The 21,194-nt window shown below is 41.2% G+C and overlaps 1 protein-coding gene across 2 annotated transcripts; it reads right to left on the bottom strand.

The window, feature by feature from the left end:
- Nucleotides 1-100: 100 nt before the first annotated feature.
- PLP1 (proteolipid protein 1) lies at nt 101-16,155 on the bottom strand. 2 transcript variants are annotated; one of them, XM_037141035.2, is made up of 7 exons: nt 16,028-16,155; nt 7,795-7,981; nt 6,767-7,028; nt 5,521-5,689; nt 4,985-5,058; nt 3,551-3,616; nt 101-2,233 (listed from the first exon to the last, which is right to left on the bottom strand). In XM_037141035.2, the coding sequence occupies exons 1-7, from the start codon at nt 16,029-16,031 to the stop codon at nt 2,162-2,164; spliced, it is 834 nt and encodes a 277-aa protein (XP_036996930.1). In that variant the 5' UTR covers nt 16,032-16,155; the 3' UTR covers nt 101-2,161. The 2 variants fall into 2 exon arrangements, with proteins under 2 accessions (XP_036996930.1, XP_036996932.1); XM_037141037.2 differs by having other exon boundaries at nt 6,872-7,028.
- Nucleotides 16,156-21,194: the final 5,039 nt, after the last annotated feature.

Here is a 21,194-nt window from a genome sequence, read left to right as displayed (position 1 = left end):
ATGACTTGGATGACCTGAAAAATTAATTAACTTCTTAAACAAAGCACAATAAAAATATAATTATTCAAGTTCTATTGTGGGGTTAAAGAGAACAATTCACTCAGAGAACACAATGTTTTATTGAGAACATTCTTAATTTTATTTTCTTTAAGTTTATAAAATACATTTTATAGGATAAGTTTCTAAAAGGTTATCCATTATGTGTGTTAAAATTGAAATTCTATATCAGAAATGAGGCAAACTCTTGCAGGTGATTAACTCTCTTTGTGTGTGTACATGTGTATGTATGCCTGGGGGGGTTTCAGGAAAGGCTGGTTATTTATGTTGTTAAATCAAAACAAAACACAAGGTATGGATTACTTCACTTTTTTTTATCTTGATTGGTTTCTTACAGAACCTTTTACATCTCTCCTCTATGCAGCCTGGAAGCTTATCTAGTATACTGGTCTGAAAACAAATATCAAGTGTCTTTTTGTAAAGATATTATATCTCCTTAAACATTGCTGAAAACAGTTTGGGAGGGAAACATATAACTTTTTACAACAAAAGAGCCACCTACAGTTATACCCATAAAATCTTTCTTTCAATAAAGACAAATCAGCTTTTTTTTCTTTAAAACAAAGTTAATAAACAAGAAAAAGAAGACTAAAACCTGAGAGCTATTCAGGTTTCAAAATCTTTTCACCTTTCCTTTTCCATGGAATCTTGCCAACTGAATAGCTGACAGGTGGTGCATTCAGTTATGTGTTCTACACCAGGAGAGAATAACCTGTATGATAAATCCAAGTCTTTAATACACCAAGGTAACATTGCTATATCACATCATTTCCCACTAGCTAGGAAGAACAATCAACTAATAATTGAAATAATAGGTTATTCAAATTTACCAAATCTGTTTCTGCAAAAGGCAGAATAATTTATAGAAGATTGCAATAGATTCATGGAACTAGCCAATTTTATGTATCATTTGTGATGTTTACTACCCAATTTTCATTTGTTAGAGAATCATATTCAAAGAATCATTCTCCAGACCTTTCTGGTACACACCCATCCAAGTAAAAAACAAACTGGAAAATGTGAAATGTGCATCAATCTGAAACAAATCAAGGTCTTCAAATCACCTACGGTGGCTGAATGGATAATACCCTATGAGAAGAGCACCATTGTGAAGATATGGCAGAGGCCAGAGTACATAACTAATTAACAGGAAAAAAAAAAAGACATGCTATCATAGAGTTATCTACCCTGTGTCTATCAGAGGGCTGGCTCAGTTTACACCATTAGCCACTAGCAACTGCTGCTTCTTAAGTGAGTGTGTTTTTTTTTTAAATCTGAGCTAGTTTCTCTTTATTCTCAGCTCCTTTGAAACTACAGGGTTGTCATGGTAGCTGCTCTTAAGGAGAAGGGAGTGAGAAAATGCTGATAACACCCTGTTTCTCTTCTCTAATGAGGTGTAAGACCAAGTTTCTCCTCTGTCTACACATACACTATGCTCCCTTATGCTATAAGTAAGGTTGGCTGAGTTAGGGCTTAAATAGTCCTTTGCCATTGGGGTCAGTGCTCTCTTTCTATGCGTGAAAGATCCTTGCTTTGACCCCCTTCTCCCAGCTGCAATAGGTAGATTTGGGGAAACGCTCTTATTGTTTTACTGGCATTCCTTTTTTTCTTCTATCTTCAGTGGTAATAGGGAGACAGGACTGAATTCTGTTTTGCATACCAAGAAGAATATATTTGGTCCCTATAGATGGTAATAGAATCAAGTACATTCCTTCTTTCTACCTGAGCATCTTTCTTTTCACTTTGTTTCCATCAGTGGAATTGCCCTTTGAGAAGAAAACACTCCCTGGTCCTCAGGAGATGCTTGAAAGTTGTGGTAGATCCTCCATTTCTTTGTGGCTTGTAGCTGGTGAGTCACCATCTTAAGCATTTCCCATTTCTAGCATGAACTAGCTGTGAAGCAAAATGACTAAAACAAGCACATATGAGGGCAGAGTCCACAGAGAGATATCAATCACCACAAGACTCTCCTTTCTTGTTACACTCATCAAGTAAGAAGAGGGCCAGTCAGTGGCAAAGGCAAAGAGTTAACATGGGAAACGTAGTATGTAGGCTGTGCGGTTAGAGCCTCGCTAAGTAGGGAAGGGGAAGTTTCTACAGGCAATCAGAACTTGGTGCCACGGCCCATAAGTTTAAGGACAGCAAAGTTGTAAGTGGCAGCAATCATGAAGGTGAGCTGTAGGGAAGAGAAGAGAGAATATGAGTGTGAGTACGAAAGGGAACTATCTCCCTCCTCCAATATTCTTGGGAATGAGGAAGGAATGAACTAAATTATAGCTAAATAAAGGAAGAAAACCTGTTCTTTAAAAAGTATCACATCCCAGGCTTTTGTCCTATCTACTCGACTACTAGTCTTCTCTGAAATATTTGGTTCCAATGGCCCAGGCCCAGAGCATGAACTCGTCAAGGATTTATTTCACACCTATGCTCGGCCTAACATAGACATTTCCTGAGGGAAGTGAATAATACATGGTCTCTGCCATCACCTTACCCACATGTCTATGTGACCTGGAATAATAGGGTGTTTGCTGCAGGCAACACAGCCCTCCAGTGCTTAATGATTAGTTTATTTACAAAATGAGAAACAACTAGACTATATGAAACTCTCAGCAGTAGGGGCCAGGAGTTCTGTGAGGTTATCCTTGAACATTCACCACTTATTTAATGACTTCAGATAAATTGCTTCACCCTTCATTACCCTAGGTTTTTAATGTGAGCAATGAATGCACTACCTTGACTGTCCTGCTGTGCTATAATACCACCAGCGGGACTTAGAATATAGAATTACATTATAGTAATAACAATTCTCATACTATTAGGAGGTCCTTCCTGTTTACAGGAGAGTAAATACTTTGGAGAATATCCAAGATGCAGTCATATTTACAGTATCTAGAATTTCAGGCTTTGAAACACTATGTTTAGTAATGCTTCAGTGTTCCTAACACTGATCTGACCAGGATGTGTTGGGAATTAACTGTAATGTATGACTGTAAGTCATTTGATGATATCATATGCTCTGTAAATGCTAAATATTATTATTCTGGACTATGAATCTCTTACCTCCTCTTTCCTCATTTGCTTTGTTCATAATTTCTGGGTTTTATGCCCTGCCAACACAAAGTAGAAGTGCACAGTCTCTACATCCTGCTGTCTGTTCTCAGTAGCTTCTCTTCATCATTTTTTAAAGATTTATTATTATTATTATTTATTTATCTTTAGAGGGGAAGGGAAGGAGAGAGGGAGAGAAATATCAATGTATGGTTGCCTCTCATGCATCCCCTGCTGGGAACTGGCCTGCAACCCAGGCATGTGCCCTGACCGGGAATTGAACCACAATGCTTTGGTTTGCAGGCTCGCGCTCAATCCACTGAGTTACACCAGCCAGGGCATATCATTTTAAGGTTAGAAGGAGTCTATTTTTTTACTTTCAGTATAGGTAGACCCCAGTTATTCAGGCTTATTTATTTGCTAGTATCATTCAAAGACAACTCACCAGCGAAACCAGTGTGGCTGCAGCCCCCACAAATGCAGCAATAAACAGGTGGAAGGTCATTTGGAACTGCAAGAAAATGCAAAAGGAAGAACTGTTTCTTGCAACAGAAAGCATATGCTCTGCTATATATCATGAACTCAGCTTTTTAAAAAGAAAAATATGTTATTTATTTATTTTTAGAGTAGAGAAGGAAGGGAGAGAGTGAGAGAAACATCAATGTGTGGTTGCTTCTCGCATGCCCCCTACTGGGGACCTGGCCTGAAACCCAGGCATGTGCCACACACTGGGAATTGAACCTGGAACCCTTTGATTCACAGGCTGGCACTCAATCCATTGAGCCACACTAGCCAGGGCAAATTCAGCTTTCTGAATATGTATTGATATCTTTCTATATGTTTTTTCAGCATCTCTAAGTTGTCACTTCTCTGACGGTAGATCTTCCATTCTTCAATGTATACCAAAATACCTACCCCATAACACCCAGAACACAGAATACACATGAAATACTCATAAAATATTTTAATCATCTTGTTCCTTACAATTGTGCCTAGGATTCCAAAATTTTAAATCAACATTTTCTTTTCAAATAATTTTTTTTTGCCTTCTTCCTCAGGATTACTTTTATTTCTCCACTTCATTTGTGTATAATATCTGTTCTCAATATAGTATTTTTCTTTTTCAAATATACTGTTTTTTACTTCTCACTAGAGATTGGGAAGTTCCAAACTAAAAGTGTTTTTTAAAACATATGAACATCTCTAAGCACAATTTTCTTGATGGTTTTTTTTAACTAAAAGAATGAAATTTCTCATTTGGGGGATTCTACCATTAAGCTCTATGTTCACCTAAAGTTACAAATTTCTCTTTTAAGAGAGGGGGTCTTGGAATGGAAGGCTTTCTATGCACCTCTAGGGAACATAGATGTTTTACCATTTATGATCATTAGCTCAGGCACACTAAGCCAACATTTTTTATCTTCATGTGAGAGCATTTTTTTCATTGCTTTCAGAGAGAGAAGGGAAAAACAAAGGGAGAGAGAGAAACATCAGTGGGAGAAAGAATCATTGACTGGTTGCCTCTCATACACAACCAGACTGGGGACTGGTATCTGCACCGGGGATCATATGCATCCAGACCAAGGATTGTTCACATCCAGATCAGGGGTTGCATGCACCCACACCTGGACCAGGGATCAAACCTACAACTTAGGATGTGCCCTGACAAGGAACTGAATCCACAACCTTTCAGTTACAGGATGACACTCTAACCAACTGAGCCATACCAGGATGGTCTATGCCAATATTTTGTAGAAGACAATGTCATAACTCAAAATCCAGAAAACATAAACTGTGATCCTTAAAATTAAAGGCCACAGGTAGAATTTTGTATGGTACTAGCCATTCCACTGTGAAGTAATCTAAATGGCCTACTCACCTCAGCTGTTTTGCAGATGGACAGAAGGTTAGAGCCACACACCTTGCCAGGGAAAGCATTCCATGGGAGAACACCTAAGTAAGACACACAAGTCAACTAAGGTAAGCTTCATGGAGTTGTGGGGCTACATGAAGACTTTTCTTCAGAGCCCTTCTGTCATTTTTAATCATCCTTCCTAAAAAGTTGGATCCTACTAACAATCAAGATTCTCTTTTCTAAAGAGTTACCAAAAAATAGAAGGTAATATTGAATAATTGTAAAATCTTGTATTTGTTATTAAAATGTAGTGTTCTGGGTTGGGAACACCAGTCAAATAGGATAGAGTTGTGTATACAGCCAAGAAATCTCCCCCTTCCAAGAAGTTCCCTTCCAAGGGAAGAAATATCTCAAGTTTTGGTGGAGAGAGGATAAAAAAACTAAGATCCAGGTACCCCCTTAATTTCCCCCATAATTACCACCCTTCTTACCCTAAGAACCAAATTTATAGTGCTTCCATAAAGGGGTTGAGAAGCCAAGGCACCCATGCACTAACTCACCATACATTCTGGCATCAGCACAGAGGCTGCCTATACTGGCAGAGGTCTTGCTGGGGGAGGCAATAGACTGGCAGGTGGTCCAGGTGTTGAAGTAAATGTACACAGGCACAGCAGAACAGGCAAACACCAGGAGCCACACAACAGTCAGGGCATAGGTGATGCCAACAAACTAAAACAATTGACATGGGTTGGTTAGAAATGAGCATTAGCCTGTAGATGTTAAAACACAAAGTGGGAGATGCTGGAGTGGCATGTGCCAGAAATGGAACCAGATGCCAGGGATCTCCAACCAAATGAAATTAGTAAGCAAGGCACCTCTGACAAATGTCATTGGCAGTATCTACTAGAGAACTGGCCCTGCGTGTGACAGAGGATGGCAGGAACAAGTCAGGGGTTGGAGTGAGAAGGATCCCTGGGTTAGAGAGGAGGCTTCAGGAGATTTTTTGGGCAGATAAGGTGTGAAGAAATCAAAGTAGATCTTGAAAGAAAGTTGTGCCATTTCTTGCCTTAGACTGAGCTTAGAAAAATGTTTGTCACAAGACTTTTGATCCCTAGTCATTAAACAAGGCCAATAGGAGATTTACATTTCAGATTCAAACAAAACCTTTCTAAGTCAGCTGCTGGTCACAAAAGACATCACCACAACCCACAGATGTTCAACCCCCAAAGGACCTTTTAACTCTAGAGACTGGAAACCACTGTGTGCCTCAGTAGAAGCATGGATGGCCTTCAGTCAAAAGATGAAGCATTAAATACGCAGATTTATTCTAGTTCCCCCGGGACCTCCAACAATGTATGATCCCAAAATATTGTGAATCCTACCTTAGAGTCAATTATTTAATTCCCATGATCCACCATCCCTCTCAAATTATCTACCTATGTCTCAGCTACATAGGTGACATTTTAGACTCTTAGGCAGTCAGATCTATTCTTGTTATGGTTCCTCCAAGGACGGAAGTAGAGGGATACCAACGGATGACTTAGAAATGGTCTGATTATACAAAGCATCCCATAAAACTCATGCTTTTTATTTTGAGATGAAATTTTCTAGGGAACTTTACAAAGGTGAGGCTAAGCCAGATGGGCACCACGTTCTTCCTGACCTTGTTCAGCTGTAGCCATCACTTCCTCACTAAAAGGCCAGGTACCTGGAGAGGAACCAGCCTTGTGAGAGGGTGAGGCCACAGAATCACACCCAATTGTCCCCCACCCCTTGTTATTGCCACAAAATCCTGATGATGATCACCTTGTCGGGATGTCCTAGCCATTTTCCCAAACAATGACACACCCGCTCCAAAGAATGAACTTGATGTTGGCCTCTGGAACCCCTCCCCTTCTGGCCCCCTGTTACCGTTGCACTCAGGCCCTTGCCGCAGATGGTGGTCTTGTAGTCGCCAAAGATCTGCCTGACTGCACCAGTAGTGTAGAAACCCTCAGCCAGCAGGAGGGCCCCATAAAGGAAGAAGAAAGAGGCAGTTCCATAGATGACATACTGGAAGGCATGGATGCTGCATTAACAGAGAGACAAGTAGGACCAGAGAATCTTATTAATTGAGGAACCAGTTCCCTTACTGCATAAGTGAGGTAGACACTTAAATGGGCACCTAAACAAGGCTCAGGAGTCTTTAGAGGGATCACTAGGCTCCATCTCCATGCTTTCACCTTATCTGGATTGGAGTAAAGGGAGACAGGGAGTGTGTGGCTAGATGCACATGTTTCTCCACCCACACCTTGCCTACCCTATGACCTGAACAACCAGAACTCTACTCTTCTTTGCCTAACACTTCAGAGATGCTCCCTCAGAGGAGAGAAGAGAGAGGAGCTGGACAAGAAGACCAACAAAGGAACAGGGACCTAAATTGTTCTAGAAATAGAAAAAACTAGCACTGGGCCTCAGCAGACTCAAGTGGTGTGTCAAACCAAATGCAGTGACCCTACTCTGTCCAGTCATTATGCCTCCCCTGAGTTCTCTGTACCTACCACTTTGGAAGCTCCAACTCAGTCAATGTTAACCCCACTGAGCAAAAGTTTAAATGCATGGAAGAGAACAAGGACTGAGGGAGACAGGCTCCTCTTTTCTGAACTTGGCACTTTCCCCTTATTTACGGGTTCAGATGTGGTATGGGTAAAATATGCACATAGAAGGAGAACTCAGGAATCCTTCCTGATGCCACACCAATCCACTACTTGTCACTAAGGTACTTATGAATTCTGTATCTCTAAGATGGAGAGAAGGAAAAAGAGAGGGGTTTGTGTGGGATGACAAGTACTCACACATTGATAAGATACTCATAGTCCTGGTAGTTTTTGGAGAAATAGGTCTCAATTAGTTTTTCTGTACCAGTGAGGGCTTCATGTCCACAGCCACAGAACAGTGCCACCCCAAAGAAACACAATCCAGTGGCCACCAGGGAGGCAAAGGGGGCCCCTACAAGACATCTTGCACAGCACTCTAACAAACCTGGGGAAGAAGGAGAGGAAACAGTCAGGGATGTACAATAGGAGAGCCATGCCACTCATACCTCTCTACCAAATCAGTCAGACTCTGTGCTCGCATGCATGGATAGAGTCTCACCTCAGAGTCCAAGAAGCAGGAGAGTATAGAGCTTTAGGTTTCTGGAATGTGAGATTGACCCTAAAACTATGCATTCCAGGTGGGCAAAACTTTGGAAATTGCATGCTCCTGGATATTCCTGAACATTGTGTAAATATGCTGCATGGAATACTTGATTCTTCTTAGTCTAGATATGTGAACAGCTGTCCAAGGAGATAGAGGGGATTTGGCAGAGGACAGAAAATGGTAATGAGAGAATTACTATTATTATTTGCAGTAATAAAAATTCTTAGTGATTTTTTAACATTTTTCCATGGCTGATTTGTCCCTTTATATTGCTGCTTAACCAATGTCCCCATCTTCAGTCTTACATAGCATTTCTGTCAAAATAGCTACAAATAAACTTTATACAAAGTCAGCAGAGCACGAAACGTCTTACTGGCATGACAAAAACAGACCAGGGCCTTGGAATACAGGTGTCTTAAAGTGCTAACAGTCCCTGAGATCCCCAGACCTGCTGAGACAGGAAAAGCACACAAGAAGTCTCGGGCTCTAAGAGCAGCTGTGCCCCCATTACTAGACCCATGGTCTAAGGTGCCACATGAAGTAAAACTCAACAAATTTTAGGTAGATGACTGTCTATATGGGGAAAGGATGGCTCCCTCTGGCCTCTTGGTCTGATCCCCAGAAGCTAGAAGACATAAAAACATTAATCTTATCAGAAAAAAGTTCTTTGTATATATATACATATATAAATACACACACAAATTATGTATATATATATATAAAATGTGATGCCTATATATTGTGACATGTATATAAAATGTCATATGTAGATATGACACTTATAGATATATAAACATCATATCTATGTCATATCCATAACATATATAGATATGATTTATGAAGTATTTTATATTTTTGTATATTATAGGTACATATAAATTATTTATACACATACATACACACACAATCAGCAATTGTGCTGAAAAACTGTTATTTTGGAAAAGCATCTTGGGAATTCTTATAAAAATAAAATAAATTATATTAATTTTTAGGTTTGAGTTTTTATACAAAGCTCACTTATCTATACCAGAGTATCAGGGACCACAGGAGCCCTTTGCTCAACCTTCCTAATACTGGTAGAGTTTCTTTTTAGCCCTGAGTACTTGATCATCTGATGATTTGCGTGGCTGAATTGCACCAGTCTGAACAGATTCTAAAGGACAAAATTATCTCTATAATGGGAAAGTTGAGTTAGATGTGTTTGTCTCTGTTATCAGAGCTACAGAATGAGTGAGTCCTATACCTACTATCCCTTAAAATGACAGCCCTTCTTTGTCCTCAAAGAGCCTCTTCTTCAAAGATTCTTCTGTATCACACCATAGATTAGGCTTGGAAGCCCAAGCCAAGCAGAGTAAGTAGTTAACATTTGCAGCAGAACTGAATTTGTTTTCTTTTCCAAGAAACAAAGCACTGCTGTCAAAAAACTTGGCCTCTTTTGGAAGCAATTTGTAGCTGTGCTGCTGTAAGTAAAGGCAGAGTTTACTTAGCATGAACTTTGCAATAGTGCTTGGTAAGTGTCTCATTAGAATTGGTCCATGGTGTGTGTGTGTGTTTGCATATGCACATACATATATACCTGCAAATGTGCCCACACATGCATGGGTATAACAGAGAGAGAAACACAGCATTTGAAATTGATTATTCTCAGGAAAAAAATTCAGAAATTGATCTTCCTTTCATAACAGGTTAAAATACTAGATGCATCCTGTAAGTCAAGAAAAGGAGCTTGAGCCCTAGCTGGTGTGGCTCAGTGGATTCAGCATTGGTCCGCAAACCAAAGAGTCAATGGTTTGATTCCCAGTCAGGGCAGATGCCTGGGTTACAGGCTAGGTCCCCAGTAAGGGGTGTGTGAGAGGCAACACACATAGATATTTCTCTCCCTCTCTTTCTTCCTCCCTTCCCCTCTCTAAAAATAAATAAAATCTTTTTTAAAAAGGACCTTGAAAATAAGTAGTGCTGCCATTTTCTTTCCCTGCCTATCCAACTTTTCCCCACCCCCAAACTCTTAGACTCTTCTAGTAAAGAAGGTCTCTGAAGCCTGGAGGTGGGGGGAGGGAAACGTCAGTGACCCCACTGTTCCCTCTCTCCCTAGCACATGGTCAGGGCTTAGACAGAGCCCTCCATGCTTCTTCAGACAAAGAAGCCTTGTTTTTCCCAGAGATCTCAGGAGCCTCATTGGTATTCTGCAGGGGCCCACAGGCCTGAACATCGACAGGGGGTCAGAGTCAAGGAACAATGGCAGAACTGTTTGTTTAGAGTAAGGAGAGCCATCACCCCAGCAAGTGACTATACTGTGCCCACTCAGTCACCCCAGCTTTTTCACCCTGAGAAGGGCTAAATGGTGGTGCAGATGTGATCAGAGATGGAGGAACTTGAAGTCTTGCTAACCAGAGAATTCCACTCTAAGTTTTAGCTGATGCCCCTCCAGAGCTGTAATCCTCTTTAATGTGTCTGATCCCTTGATCGTTATCCACCTAACCAGGACATGTCATATGTATTGTTCTTACTGGGTGATGAAGAGCTAAACCTGATACTTTCTTTTACATCCATTTTTCCTTCATTTTCTTAGAGATCAAATAACAAGCAAGTCCTTTTCTGCTCTATGGCTACTCAAAGCAAGAGGCAAGAAGGACATAGGCTTTAATGAATCTCTAATGTGAAGTTGAAAATAAATGACCCTAGATAAATCTATCACTGTTGAGCTATAAACAGTTCAATATCAACATATGCATCAGATGTCCATCTCTTCACAATCGAAATGGAATGTTTGTTCTGGGGGCATTTAAGTCCAGCAGAAGTGAACAATCTGTCAGTCTGTCTAAGTAAACATCAAATTTTGGGTTCCAACAGGGAAAAACTCAGAACATGCAAGAAATTGTGTCTTCTTCAAAGTAGCTGACAATCCAAACATTCTGAGAAGGGTCCATTGGGTTCACTTTCATTTTTCATAGGCCAAGAAATGACCACAGGGTTAGGGAAATAAGAGCCTAAAAGCCACAGGCTCTTCATTTCCGAATCCTTCATGGGTGAAAGGGTATTGATGTAATTCTGGAAGGCTGTGAGGGATTCTGAAGAAGTTCCTTGCCTCTCTAAAGAAATGGTCTCACATTTTCCAGGCTAAGTACAAACTGCAACATAGTAGAGTTGGCATTAAAACACTGTATAGTAATCATATTACCTAATGCAACTCAGTTGGATTAAAACAACTAACTGATGAGATATCATAGAGAAAAATAATGACCCTCCCCCAGTGTTTCCCTTTTATTTCTGTTTATGTGGATTCAGTATAGTCATTAAATACATTAGCACTAACCTAGATTCTATGATAAACAAAGGGGAATTATAAGGCTCAGTCTCTTTCTTCAAAGACCTTTCAGTCTTGGGGAGAACAAACTTATGTCTATGAATCAAAGACCAAAGCTACCTATCATCTTGTGTTAAAATGTATATAACCAAGTCCTGTGGGGAAAATGTAAGGTACAGGGAAACATTCTGTGTTGATAGATTTATCTGGAAACTCCTCAAACTAGTCTAATGGATATGTGATAGAACTTCAAGCCCTTTTCACCAATGCTCTTCACGGGAGTTTGAAAAACATCGACAGGACTGTTGTGATATGTCCATATCTACCCAAGAGACAGTGTTGATCCTGATGCTGGCACTTTAAGCAGGAACCAAAAGCTCATAATCCCTTCCTCCTTTCCTGTGCCCTGGGCATGCCTCAAGAACAAGCTCCATGATGGAAATTCATTGTGAATCTGGAAACTCATCAAAGGGAGGAAAAGAAGGGCTTCATCGAAAAAGATGGTAGAAAGAAACCAATTGTGCATTGCACAATTCTCACTCTGTCCCTTGAAACCAGCTAACAAAGGGAAAAATAGAGCCCTATACAATATAGCTAAACAACAGGCAGGCTCATTGAGTTAAAAACTGGCCCTATCTCTCTAAGTCTCTAATTAGCATTACAGTCTTACCCTCCTCCCAGATCCCAACCCTTAACCTCACCCCATGAACAGAGGTTTCCTTGATCAAAGTCTATAAGCAGTTGACAGGGCCAAGCTGCTGGAACAGCAGTGACTGGTACTAGGGATGAATGGGGATCACTGGGTGGGTTTTAGGAGTAAAACAACAATCATCAGGAGGTACCAGCAACAAAGACTTTTGCTTCTGGCCTTATCCTGGTCAGACAAAGTCCTGCCTATAATCTTGTCTTTCCTACATGAAATCAGCTCTTATACTACATTCAAAGGCTAGAAAGGAGCCCTGCAGCCACTGGGGCATGGGAATCCAAGTCTGCCTGATAGACAAGTCATATGGACAGCGTTAAAGCAAAAGAAACCCTTGCCTCCTCTTCAACTGGGTATTGCTATTACCATGGCAACTGCATCTGGACCACATTGTTTCCTATACCCTCTGCTCCTCTACAGCATACACACGCGCGCGCGCGCACACACACACACACACACACACACACACACACACACACAATTCATGCCCAAACATTGGGAGGCTGGGGTAGAAGTTTGATTGTTAAACTGTATCCATAATAAACTGCCTCACCTTGCCCACATATAAGAAGGTAAAACAGAAGCAGCTGACACTAAGCTAAGAGACATTTTTCATAGCTTATTCATTAAGTTAGTCTCCTACCAATATCTCCTTTCTTCTTGGTTGCAGTGTAAAGTTGATCTGGAGAACTTTGTTGTCTTCCTTGGGATATCACTGACTCAGAGTCGTGCCTGGCAGAGAGCTCAGAAGCCAGCACAGAGCAGACAGATTGACCTTAGGATAATTTGAAAATAGCCAGGGAGGAATTAATCCATTAGTAATTGCTGAGCTTATGATATAAGTTTAGCCCCTGGCACTGGGAAAGGAAGGAAAAGCTGTTTTGTTTGCCTCCCATGGTTGATATGACCTTTCCTGATCATGTCACTATTCTGACTAGACCTTACCCCGAACCTGAATTTCTGTGGGCAAGAAAAGCATTTCTACTGTTGCTTTCTTTCAAGACTAAGAACTGTCTATCCCCTGATGATGGTTTTCAGGACTTCAGGATAATATAAAAAAAAAAAAGCAACAAGAGAAAAAAGATGCCAGTCTGGGGTTCTGCCTTGATGGATTTGAAGGCTGTATTTCCCCCTACCCAAACAAGTCCCAAAGGTTCTTGAACCTTATTACTACTGAGATAGTTTTGAGAGAGTACTTCTCGTTGTCAGGCTGTTGAGTAAACTGGCTTTCCTAGTGCACAGCCAGAACAAAATCCCCTCAAAGCAGAGAAGATTTTTACATCTGCCTAACTCTCCAAGAGCTCCTCTGGTTCTGCAGGGCTGAGGTGAGGAATGGGGTACAGAATAATGTCCATGGTCATTTCAATAAGCATCTCTTAGAAGAATAAGTAAATGTGCGTGTTTGGATCTGGTTTCTTTTTAACTCCTGGCATTCTTGCAGCATTTTTGGCATAGGGTGGGGTTCAGTTAGTCTTCAGGTATTTTGTAAAACTGGACCTCTGTTCTGCCTCCACACTTTGCTTGGCCTACATGAACTTACTCTGAGCTAGCCAAAACTACACTGCTTAGGGAAGAGCCACCTTTCAAGGAAAACATCAAACTCTGGTTACCAGGATAACAGTCATTGTTCTCAGACATTAGGCTTACAGGAGTCAATGTTTTTGCTGTTCTGTAATGTCATTGTGTTACCGAACAGACTAATCAGCTACTGTTCTTTGGCTCTTTTCTGGTTCTAGTAGTGTTATCCCAAAAACTCATTTGGAACATCTTCCTCCCAAGTTGGGACAAGGTTTAAAGAATTATCATTTCCTCATAAATCTTTTGTGCAGACACTACTGAATTCATTGTTCCTATTTGCTTCCAATGCTACAGCATTCTATATGGTTGAGGTAGTGAGCTCCCTGTACTTGGAGGTGATTAAGAAGAAGCTGTAGGGAGCCCTGGCTGGTGTAGCTCAGTGGATTGAGCACAGGCCTGCGAACCAGACAATCGCGGTTCGATTCCCAGTCAGGGCACATGCCTGGGTTGCAGACCAATTCCCTGCAGGCCAGTTCCCAGCAGGGGATGAACGAAAGGCAACCATACATTGATGTTTCTCTTCCTCTCTCCTTCCAAAGATAAATAAATAAAATATTAAAAAAAAGAAGAAGCTGTAGGAACATTCAATTGGCTACTGTAAAAGGGACTATTGCATTAAGGTTTGGCTCAGATAGCTTCTAAATTTCTTCCAACCACAGATTCCATGATGTAATTGTCTACTACAATGATTAAAGAGTGCATACTTTTATCCTCTGAAGAAGTAATATTTAGCACCATTCTTTACTTCCTTTCTATTTTAAAATCACAACCTACCTAAACAGCCACTCTGACATCAGGTAGGTTTTCTGATGTCAGGAATTGGGAAGGAATTGAGTTACTCCCACATTCACTTCTCACCTAGCCACACTCAATTGGTAAAATGATTCTTACCCAAGTGCACAAAGTGCATACAAAGAAAACCCAACCACTTTGGAAAAAATAAGTTAACCTGTACACAAGTTATTAAATACTAATTGGCATTACATGATTTACAATAGTTAGCCATTTTCAAAGGACTTTTGCATCATTACTTGATTTTCACAACCTTGAAGACAGACAAAACAGTTATTGTGATCCTCATTTTCCAGATGAAAAAGTGATCATTCACAATGACCTACCAAGGTCACGAAGTTCATATGTAGCAGATCTGGGTTATAAACTTGATTGTATTGACTTTTAATTCAGTGCTCTGCCCTCTTAATTATCCTACCTGAAAACATGCTGAAAAGAGCTCTCTTGATGTTTCAGGATAAAACAACCTAAAGGCTGACATCAGCTTAATGGAGTTGAAAACCTATCTTTCTGAATGTTACTAGAGTCTTCTGGGCACTATATTTGATGTGAACATACAGGGCAATACATTTTCATTTTATTTAGGATGGATTCAAGCTGCTACTCTTGTTTTGCCATGTGTGATCAGTGTCTACATGTTTCTGTAGCATCTTGTGTAGACAAATACCCTTGTGCTCTGCATACTTTGCTCTGAGTGAACATTACCAAAAGCTAAACATCATAGCTTCTCTCTTTGTTCATGGAAACTGGAAAAGCCCTCAGTACTCAACCAAGTCAACAAGAGCCCTAAGTCCTTAGCACCCTCCTTGTCATAGCAGGGATTTAGAGTTTGGACTGTGACCTCATGAAGGCTAAACCTGTGAATATTTGTTGGATATGACCACCCACACATACATGCATGCACACACACACACACACACACACACACACAACTACTCATATCCATTAACCATGGTAAAGCCATTGAAGACTTTATTTTCATTTTCTGAACTTGAGATTGGCCTCCTTGGCCATGGCCAAACCTGAATCCATTTTGCCTAGTTTACCAATTTCCTACTGTTGCCAGACAGGGTCCAAATTCTGTACCAACCAAGCAAGCAGTTATTTAGTACATCTGAGAGGTACCCAACAATCAGTTGCCTCCAGCAGAACCAGGGATGTCAGCTGACATGGCCATTACCAGGGTCTGAGAATCAAGGGGGAAAAGAAGGTAGAAGAAAGTAAGGGGTTAGGAGGACACATAACCACATTCAGCCTGCTGGGTACTCTCTCCAAGGACCTATGGGACTTTGCAAGTGCTGTGCTGGAATTCTTTGCTGATAAAGCATCAATCTCAATACAGCAGAGAAGGAGTTAATCTAATTGAGTTAAAAAAAAAAAACAAACAAAAAACAAGTGTCAAAGCACAACTCACTTAAACCATCAAAAACCCTGAACCCCAAAGTTGGAAATTCTCTTGTGCGTTCCTGTGCCTGTTTAAATATTCCATGCTAAAGTTTTTGAAACTCACCCATATCTTTGGGACTCTTGATTTCAACTGTAGCCGGCTGGCTAGTCTGCGTTACAGCTTTGTTCAGCTGGAAGGATCCTGGTCTCTCTAGTCTCCTTCTTCGGTCCTTTACTTTTTCTCTCTGAATATCTTTGTCCTTTTCTCCAGCAATGAAAAGGGCTTTCTGATTGACAGCCAATCCCCTTAAAGGGATAGGCCTACTTTCCTCCTCCTTTCCTCCTCCCCTCTCCTCCCTTTGTTCCCACCTCCTCAGGGATACTCCCTTCTCTAAGGGCTCCATCTTTTCTGCCTTTCACTACCTTTTTTTTTTTTTTGCTGTTTTCTTTTTTCTAAGAGTTACCCATATGGAATTTCACTTTGCTGCAGAGACATCTAGAAATATGTTTGGGGCTGGAAATGCAAAAAAAGAGGTCCTAGAAGCCTCCAACTGATACTTAGATCTATTTGGTATAGGATATGGCAGCACAAGTGTCAGAAACCATGGAAGTGGTAGCTTTGGTGAGGGGTTCAAGGTAAAAACCTAGATGCTATCTTTCACAGTCCTTCCTTCCAACTCTGGCACCAACCCCAACCCTCACTCATAGCTGTCCTTGGCCCTGTCCACATTGCTCTTCTCTTCACTCCTTGACAAATAAGCACCTACCCTACCCGGCTTCAGAAACACAATAGAGAAGAAAAATTTGTCTTTTAAAATAATATCCTCCAACTGAATAAGGACAAAATGCAAGCTGTTGACTCCACAAACAGATTGTGACCAAGCACTGCATCAGTTTATCAAAAGGGTAATAGAGAGCCAGAGAGGAGTCAAGTCCTGTGCAGGTTCACTGAATAGACTAAAGAAAAGGTCAGAGTTAAGAGTGTAAGTGATTTCCAAGGAAGATAATTGACTTTGATACAAGTCAAGAACATGATCTGGGAATCGGGTAGTCAATATCCCATCCTGAGAATGCAGTATCACTGGAGAGCTAAGGCTAGGCTCACAGGGAGGGTATGGGTTGGATTGAAGCAGCAGGTGCCAGTGAGGGTGGAGAGAAAGGAAAGGGAAATATAGTGATTGCCCCAGATAAAGAAACACTAAGAAAAAATGGCCAAGCAGCAAAAATATGGGACTAGTATATGAAACCTGCCTTACCAATAATAGTTGTTTCTAAAGACTATGAAGGTATTTGAGTGCCAAGAGCAATTAACCTGGGAAGGTTTTCTTAAAAGGTTGATTTTTTTTTTTGTAAATGTACCGTAGGTTTTTGATTTGCTCATTTACTGATGGGAAATTAAGTTGCTTCCAGCACTTGGCTATTGTAAATTGTGTTGCTATGAACATTGAGGTGCATAGGTTTAAAAAGATGAATCTTAACCAGTGTCAATATAGGCTCTTTGTTATTGTTCTTTATCCTTTAAGGAGCCTCAAAAATGCATAGATCTCTTGAACGCGAGGCCCACATCCTCCTATGGATGGCCTACAAGGAAGGTGTTGGCATATAACTGGAGGAGTACCTGTTGGAAAACTACAGGGAAAGAAGGTATGGGCCTCCAGAATTTTTCCTATGACTTTGCCTTTGGGTCAGAGAGGAGAGGATGTACTGAGCAGAACCTAGAGTCTTCCTGCAGAGGCAGAGACAAGATTGTGTCTTACACTTATGGCCTTGTGTGTCTACTGGAGTCCTGAGTTCTTCAGTGTTTGAGGCTCGTTCAGAGTCCTAGAACTCTAGGTCCTTTGCTCTCATACCATCCCCAAGGAGAAAGGATCCTTGTAAATGCAGCCCTTACTGCAGAATGGTACAGAAGTAGCTTTCCAGAGCAAACCAAATAAGGCCATATGACTGAAGGTAGAAGGTCCCAGGACCCCTGACCTCACCAGCCCTGCTTTACAGTCATACCCTCTACCTGTTGAGGAAGCTGAGTTGTAGGATTGTGCCAACAATTAACTTCTGAGTAGTTTTTTGTTAGAATGGCCCTGTAGGAGAGGGAAGACCAAGAGCAAGAAATCCCCAAATGTGCTCCCTCAGCTACTCAGATAACAGAAGGAATTGAGTCCACACTTTGGGGGTTCTGATTTAGGGATTAGAGAGATGGTTTTTAGGGATTAGATAGACAGGATAGGCTTGCATGCAAGGGGGATTGCTCAGGCTGAGCCCTCTCATAAATCTGCCCCTGGATTCTCAGCAGCAGCTCTGAAGACTGCTAAAATCTTCAAGATGTGTTCCCAGTAAACCCATAGATACCAAATTTTCAACCATGTTCACCTAACACACATTCTCTTCTCCTTTTCTCCATCTCTATTGCCTTTCTATGCATTTCTCACTTTCCATGTCTCAAACTGTTTCAATCTCTCCCCGTCTCTGTTTCTCTCTGTGTATCTGTTTCTCTGCCCCTCTCTCTTTTTTCTCTCTCCACACTCCTTGATTCCTTGATGGAACATGTCTTCCTGTCCTCACCTAGTTCTTATACCCAGTGGCTGCATCATGCTCACTGTCCCCAGTGCCTTAAGGTTTCCAGCTCCCCGGAGTCTAATATGTTGTAGTCACCCCTTTGTCCTAACACTCTGCCTCAGTGCCCACTAATCAGCCCTCTCCTGATCCTTTCCCAGAGCCCTGATAGGGTTTCTTTCCAGGCCCCCAAGGATTTTTTAAAATTTATCTGCCCCTACCTATTTCTGTGATTCTGCTTCCAATGGTTCTGCTGGGTGTTCATGGCAAAAATTTTTTTAGTCCAGCTGGGTCCCTAGCAGTGCCCAGTGATTCCTTAGGAGGGCACTGCCAGCTTTCTTGGTAGCAGCCTGCTGCCTGCACTTTTTGCTTGTGGGAACAATGTAGGATTGTACAGAACTAGTAAACAGTTTGCTTCATGCAATTCTGATGGGACCTCAGAGGATCTGGGCCCCTTTGATCATAACTTCCTTTGATTGTGCAACTTTCTTACAGATAACTCCAAAACTCTTGGATATTGCCTTCACTTTCTGCTGTGTGGTCCCATAGTACCTGATTCTTGAAGGCTACTGGGCAAGTGGGCACTCTTTGCTCCATTATAAAGACTGAATTCTGAAACTCAGGGAGTTCCAGTGAATTTCTCGTAGAAAATTAAATAAGGGTTCAAGTGCCCAATTTAACAGTCCATTTCTCCATGTCTACATGGAATATCATAAAGGGGAATATAAAAGATAAGGTCCTAGTGAAAACCAGGGGTCACCTGCTAGCATTTGAGCTTATGGAGGTGAGTTTTTGCTTCTTGTCCACAAGATAATGTCCTCTCAGGACACATTTAGGAAGGCAAGTAGCTTTTTCTTACAGCTTTTGTAGCCCTGGCACAGAAGGCTGGCTACCAAGGAGGCAATATATTATACTCTGTGTACTTGCTGATAGAGCTTTCCATATACAACTTCATGCTAGGTGCTTTGACCATATCTTTCTAGCCAAGAGAACTGAGGGCTGAGGGCCAGAGGTGTCACATACTTTGAGCTAGCATGGGCAGGTGGAAGCTGCTCTTCTTCCTCTCCTGAAGATTCAGGGAGAAGTACAAGGATGGATGGGAGCAAGTGATGAGTTGAATGCGTATTTGGGAGGGGGAGATGCCCATGGCTTCTGGTAGACTGGAGAGCAAAATAATCAGAGTAGGACTTTTGATCAAGATGGAGGCATAAGTAAACACACTTTGCCTCTGCACACAACTATAGCAAAAAATAAAAATAGACTACAAAACAAATATCACAAGAATTGTCAGAAAATCTAGCTGTGTGTAGGTCTGACAACCAAGCATTTAAAGAAGCCACATTCATCCAGATGGGTATGGGAGGGAGAGACATGGAGAGGCACAGAGAGGTACAGAGAGGAAGAGAGGCCCAGAAATGGGAATGGGTGGTTCCACATCCATATGTAGTGTATAAATATCAGGAAGGATACCTCAGGAGGAAGGGATACCTAGGGAGTGAGGGGTCCCAACCCCATACCATGACCCCAGCCCAGGGTTCCATTGCCAGGAAGATAAGCCCCCATAACATCTGGCTGCAAAAAAACAGTGGGGATTGAGGTAGTGGAAGAATGTACAAGATTCTCAAGAGACTCCTCTTAAAAGGCCTACAACAGAGTTAGGACTCATATAAACTCACTCCATCTGGGATTTAGCATCAGGGTAACATCTGGAAGGGTACATGGCATATGGGGAGAAATTGAAGTGACTAGAATTAGGTCAATTGCTGGGAGACAGCTTCCTCCCCAGAAAAACTCCAGAGACCATGGAGTGGCATTATTCCCTCTCCAAGCCCTACCCCACACAGAGCCATAGAGCACTAACACAGGTTGTCCTGCCCTGGTGAATACCAAAAGCTCCACCCCATACAACTTAACAGGTGTGCTTTTCTACAACAGTCCACAGTACTAAAATGAGGAGTCAAAGCAGCTCTACCTAATACACAGAAACAAACACAGGAAGGCTGCCAAATTGAGGAGAAAAGAAACATAGCCCAAATGAAAGGAAAGAACAAAACTTCAGAAAAAAAGAACAAAACAAAATGTAGATAACCAACCTATCAGATGCACAGTTCAAAACACTGGTTATCAGGAACTCATTGAGTACTTCAACAGCATAAAAAGAGACCCAGGCAGAAATGAAGGTTGCATTAAGTGAAGTAAAGAAAAATCTACAGGGAACTAGCAGTGGAGCAGATGAAGCTGAGCATCAAATCAACAATTTGGAACACAAGAAAGGAAAACGCATTCAATCAGAACAGCAGGGAGAAAAAATGATCCAGAAAACTAAGGATAGGCTCAGGAACCTCTGTAACATCTTTAAATGTACCAAAACCTGATCATAAGTGAACCATAAGGAGAAGAGACAGAGAAAGAAATAAAAAACTTATTTGATAAAATAATGAAAGTAAACTTCCATAATTTGGTGAAGGCAATATACAGACAAGTTCAGGAAGTACACAGAGTGCCAAACAAGATAGACCCAAAGATGATCACATAAAGACACATCATAATTAAAATGCCAAGGGTTAAAGATAAAGAGAAAATCTTAAAAGCAGTGAGAGAAAAGCAGAGAGTTACTTACAAAGGAGTTCACATAAGACCATCAGTGGATTTCTTAAAAGAAACTTTGCAGGCAAGAAGGAACTGGCAAGGAGAATTCAAAGGGATAAAAAGCAAGGACCTACAACCTAGATCACTCTATT

This window comes from Artibeus jamaicensis, unplaced genomic scaffold, assembly GCF_021234435.1.
Source record: "Artibeus jamaicensis isolate MK-2021 breed Jamaican fruit bat unplaced genomic scaffold, CSHL_Jam_final scaffold_461, whole genome shotgun sequence".
In the NCBI taxonomy this organism is placed as follows: domain Eukaryota; kingdom Metazoa; phylum Chordata; class Mammalia; order Chiroptera; family Phyllostomidae; genus Artibeus; species Artibeus jamaicensis.
The sequence above is the reverse complement of the archived record's forward strand: the minus strand, read 5'-3'. Positions and strand labels throughout refer to the sequence as shown.

Bases quoted from the DNA above. Each gene is read 5' to 3' on its own strand.
- PLP1 (XM_037141035.2), bottom strand. The intron at 7,029-7,794 runs GTGAGTACTTGT...CTGTTAATGCAG, and splicing joins TATGAGTATCTTATCAATGT to CATCCATGCCTTCCAGTATG. The intron at 2,234-3,550 runs GTGAGTTGTCTT...TCTTCCCTACAG, and splicing joins CAGCCACACTGGTTTCGCTG to CTCACCTTCATGATTGCTGC.